Source organism: Haplochromis burtoni, unplaced genomic scaffold (assembly GCF_018398535.1).
Source record: "Haplochromis burtoni strain Fernald_Lab_line unplaced genomic scaffold, NCSU_Asbu1 Contig_2631, whole genome shotgun sequence".
Taxonomy (NCBI): domain Eukaryota; kingdom Metazoa; phylum Chordata; class Actinopteri; order Cichliformes; family Cichlidae; genus Haplochromis; species Haplochromis burtoni.
The window spans coordinates 1,658-6,506 of NW_024584992.1; the positions used below are offsets into that span (position 1 = coordinate 1,658).

At 37.5% G+C, this 4,849-nt stretch overlaps 1 protein-coding gene across 1 annotated transcript; it reads left to right on the forward strand.

Moving 5' to 3' along the window:
- Positions 1 to 2,830: 2,830 nt before the first annotated feature.
- Positions 2,831 to 4,815, forward strand: LOC106632902 (the record flags this gene model as incomplete). Its single annotated transcript, XM_042217697.1, has 6 exons — positions 2,831 to 3,146; positions 3,538 to 3,717; positions 3,825 to 3,911; positions 3,985 to 4,013; positions 4,485 to 4,541; positions 4,703 to 4,815. Coding segments are annotated over 6 exons (750 nt in total), but the record flags the coding sequence as incomplete, so codon positions are not given.
- Between the last annotated feature and the right edge of the window lie 34 nt (positions 4,816 to 4,849).

The following is a 4,849-nucleotide window of genomic DNA, read 5'->3' on the forward strand; positions in this document are numbered from 1 at the left end:
TCTCAGGTTTAGATTCTTTATATTTATTTCTAGTTTTTCCCAGTTCAGGTTTTAGTTAGTTTTTCACAGTCTCTGATCGCCTTTTGTTTTGGTGTTTTTTGCAGCCCACAATAAAGGCTCGCTTTTTGTTAAACATTCTCCTGCATCTCTGTGTCTGCATTTGGGTCCACATTCTCTCCTCTTCAGGCCGTCTGCCTCATCACACGTGACAATATCAGAGAGAATCTAAAGTGTGTTGTGTTGTTTTCCACAGGAGCATAATGATGAGGGTGAAGATGGAGTGAACTATGAAAATATTGGAGACTCTTCTGCTTCTGTCAGACTCCACTGATCAACAACTCAAACATCATCTCATCATATAAATTAGCCCATTGCTGTTGAAAACACTGTGTGTCTGTGTGTGTGACTGGGTCTTTGTCTGAGACTTGCTGAGCCTTGACCACTGTGGGACATGGTTATAGAAGGTGAGGGTTGCTCCTCCCTTCCACTCCCTTCTGGTCATTGCCCATGAGAACAGTCCTGAGCTCATGCTTGGATGGTTCTGGCTCTTAAACGTTCACCATGGGAGCTCTTTCTGGGCCTCCCTTGTCATTCGTTTCTCCTTCTACTTGTGTCAGCACACGGTTGTCATCTGGACGTGTGGGCTTGGGTCTGCAGTAGTCTTGGGGTGGAGGGCCCAACTAAACTGTGTGTTTCTCTTTCACATACACACACACATGCAAGATTGTGCATTTTTCTGAGGTGCTGTTTGTTTTTTGTATGTTTTTCTTACAGGTGCAGCAGGTGGTGATCTGTTGAGTTGAACTATGTGTGCTGTGTCCTTTTGATTTTGTCTTCTCTCAATTTTTCTCTGTTTTTCTTTTTTCCCTTTCTCCTCTCTACCCATTCTTACCTCTCCCTACCTGTCAGCTCTGGTATTGATCAATTACACATAAGTTAATGTGAATAACAATGAAAATGAATAAATCAAGTAGAATAAAAAGAAAGACTAAGATAAGAAACTTACACAAAATTCCTATAGCTCCTTCTGGCAAAGCAAATGTGTTGGTACAACAGAGCATTCAGATCATGTTTCTGATTGTGAATGCTGTCGGACAAGAAAGGTTTATTAAATAAAGGAAACAAAAATTACATTTTGATTTTATCTCATATTTAGCTAAAAACTTTTTCATCTACATTTAGATAAAATACAATACAACAATTATTTATCCTTTATTTAATTATGATAAACGGAATCTTTTGTTTGTTTAAATTTGCTGTTGATGATTTTTATTAAAGGTTACCCACTGAGTTAAAAATGACAGCTTATTTATTGCTGTTTAAATTTTGTGTTATTTATTTGATTGTTAGTCTTCATACTTTATTTTTATTCCTGAGGTTAGTTTTAACAGGAACAGATCTAATGATCCAAATTATAACTTCAGTTTCTAACTTTTTGCTTTTTTTTGCTGCACGATAATAAGAATAAATGTAAATATGTTTGTGGACAACTTTGTGTGTTTTTAAACTCTCTCCATCTCACACCTCACACACACCTGATCCCTCCACCACAGACCACAGTACAATCTACCGTCTGTTATTGTCTCCAGTTTGACTTCCTCTTCTTTCATATTCAGTATTAAACTTTTACTCTGCTGGTTTGAACAGCTCTGTTTGTACTGAACTTGTATTATAACATTTCCAAACATGTGTAAACATCTGCTTTCATTGTTAATATTATTCTTCTGAACTATACTTACACAGCATTAAAAAATAATAAGGACCTGCTGTGTGTAGAAACTGCTGTGAATCCTAAAGACAGTTTAGTGTCACGTTCATCGATGTGTTAACCATTTATCTGTCAGAGGTTCATCTGGTCATCATGAAACCTCCAGAGCTCTGCTGCTGTTGTACCCACATTCTCACCAAACACTTCCCCTTCACTTCTCAGAATGAATGACTTCAGAGGTTCAAAGAGGAACAAACAGGTCTCAGACCACTAACACATCTGATCTGTGTTCTTATCAAGCTGCTAACAGCGCTCACTGTGGCAGTGTTAGCATGTTTCATTGCAATCATTAAGACTCAGATTCTAGTGTGTAAATAATTTGAGTCTTCACCCTATTTCATGTGTGCAGACAAACATCTTCATAAACCTATTTTCTAATAAGAAACACAATGTACAGAAGAGATGCATTAATGTAAACACTTACCTCATCTAACAGTCTTCACACATTTAACTTCCTGTGTTCTTTTAATGATCAAGACATTTTCCACTGTTGAACAGTCCTTTAAAGGAAAAACAGGGGAGTTTGCAAAAGAGATTAAGTACAAAAGTTATTAAATGTTAAAAAGGATTTAGCAAATTTGATATCTACATTAAGACAGAGGGACAGATACAGATGAGTTCAGATCTGTATCATACAGATTCAGTAAGAGGAGAGTAAAGGAGTGATGTCACTATGAGGAAGTGAGCAGGAAGTTGATGCTGTGTTCATCTCTGAGAGCAAGAACAGAGACTGAGAGAGACAGAGAAGCACGATGGCTGCATTCACATGGATTCAAATGTCTTCATTACTGATTCTGATGCTTCAGTTTAAAGGTAAGTGTGCATAGAAACACATTCAATTAATAAACTGCATTATTATCACAAGTGTTATTTATTCTTCCTTTAGCTGAGACAGTCATGATTAACTTTTTGACTTTAGCTGACTCTTGGAAACTAAAGTTGAAACTTGTGTTGTATTTAAAATAAACTTCACGTTATAAACATAACACTCATATTCATAACATATTTGATGTTTCACATTTCTCTCTCTCTCTTTTTCTCAACAGGAACAACTGACAAAATCAAACTGTCACAGCTGGACGTGGACATGATGTTACTCTGCCTTGTAAAAATGTGATACAAGGTCAGCATAACTGTATCAGTACTACCTGGATCTTCAGTGATTCAAGTAAAACGGCATCAGTAGAACTCTTTGACTTTGGGCAGATTAAAGAAGCCAAACCTGAATCAGACAGACTGAGTCTTTCTGCAAACTGTTCTCTGGTTATAAAGAAGGTCACAGATCAGGATGTTGGTCGTTACACCTGCAGACAGTTCAAAACAACAACAGGATCACAAGAAGGTCCAGACTTTAACATTGATCTGTCTGTTATTAACAGTGAGTATTTACATCTTAATGTTTTCAGCTCAAACTGTCCTGTTAGAACAACAAACTGAAACACCACAATAATTATGATCACAGTGATGAAGTTCATTTTTCTATTGTTGCTTTTCTCTTACAATATCTCCATCTTCACCAGTGTGTGTACATGAGAACAATGATAAAGCATCTTGAACAGCTCTGTGTTGACATATGAACACTGTAGACTCACAGTTGAGTGTCTGTATGAAGATAAAGAGAACATATCCTCAGACATGAGACATCATCAAAAATGAGACTTGTTAGACTGTTAAACATCTCACCACTGTTTCCTCTCTGTTGTTGTTCACTTACTTTCAAGTCTTTTCTTACTGTCAGTGTCTTTAATGTTGCTATTGTTTTTCTTTAGGTGAAGAGTCGGCAACAACAAAATCAACAACAGTGAAGTTCACCACAAAAACATCATCGACAACAAAATCCACAACATCAACAATTAAACCAACCGTGAAAATAAACACATGGACAACAAGAGAGGAATTAAAGAAATCAGAAGGGACACTGACAACAGCATCAAATATTCCATCTGGAGGTAGAAACTGAATCCCTCTTTTTTCGAAGTCTGGATGTCAGACTGAGACTTGACTATGTGTGGAGAAATTCATGTTAATGTTTATCATCTTTTAATAATCTCTCCAGTTCCCTCAGCGTTTATCATCATTCCTGTGGGTTTAGTGACACTGTTAATCATTGTTGTGGTGATCATCAGATGGAAGAAAATTAAAGGTGAAAACATTCACAGATTAAAGTTTATGATAAATTGACTCATAAGTAAACTCATCTTTTTTTCTCTTTTCAGAAAACAAAACACAATGTGGCAACAACACGGTGAGTTCAAATTCATCTATTAGCTCTATAGTTTCATACCAGACTGAGCCTATTGGAATTTCAGGAGTGGGACCACGCCTCCCAAAAAGCTCCTTCTGGTTCTCATGTATATATATGGGTTCCCCCAGTTCTACAGGCTGCTCGTTCTCATTTACGTGCCCCACCGTCCCTCCCCTTTTCAATTCTTTAACTTCTTTACTTCTGTTTTGTACATTGGGATCTGCCAGGCCTGGCAGCCACTGCCAGTCCCCTTCGAGGCCTTCCCCAAACCACTAAAACGCTGTCAAACCTAAAATGAGGGCGTGGGCCCAGGTAGTGAAATGATTTTTATGGATTAAGTTCAGTGACATAAAGGTTCAAAGGAAGAAACAAGGACTGGGAAATACATTGAATTCATTGATTAAATATTCTTTAGATTAAATTTGTTGTTTACACTGAGCCGATTTTAAAAATAAAACTGTATTTTTTCAGGGACTGAGCTTAAACCCTGCAGATACTCAGTCTGGTCCAGGATCCAGTCAGGACACGGTGAGATCACACACTACTCCCAGTACAAAGTTAGTTTCAACAGAGAAGAGCAGAAACTATGATGTGATGAGGACCTGATGCTGAACTTAAACAGATGTGAAACAGACTCATTATAAATCCACATATTACTGAGCAGACATTGTGTTGTATTCACTGTGCAGGCTGATCCTGATGATGGTGTTTCCTACGTCTCCATCAGTTTCACCAAGAAGTCCAAGAATAACTCCAGGGTAAGAATTTGATATTCATACAGATGGTGTTAGTAATAACTTCACCATTTTCAAAGCTCCTGTCAGGTTATGTCTTTA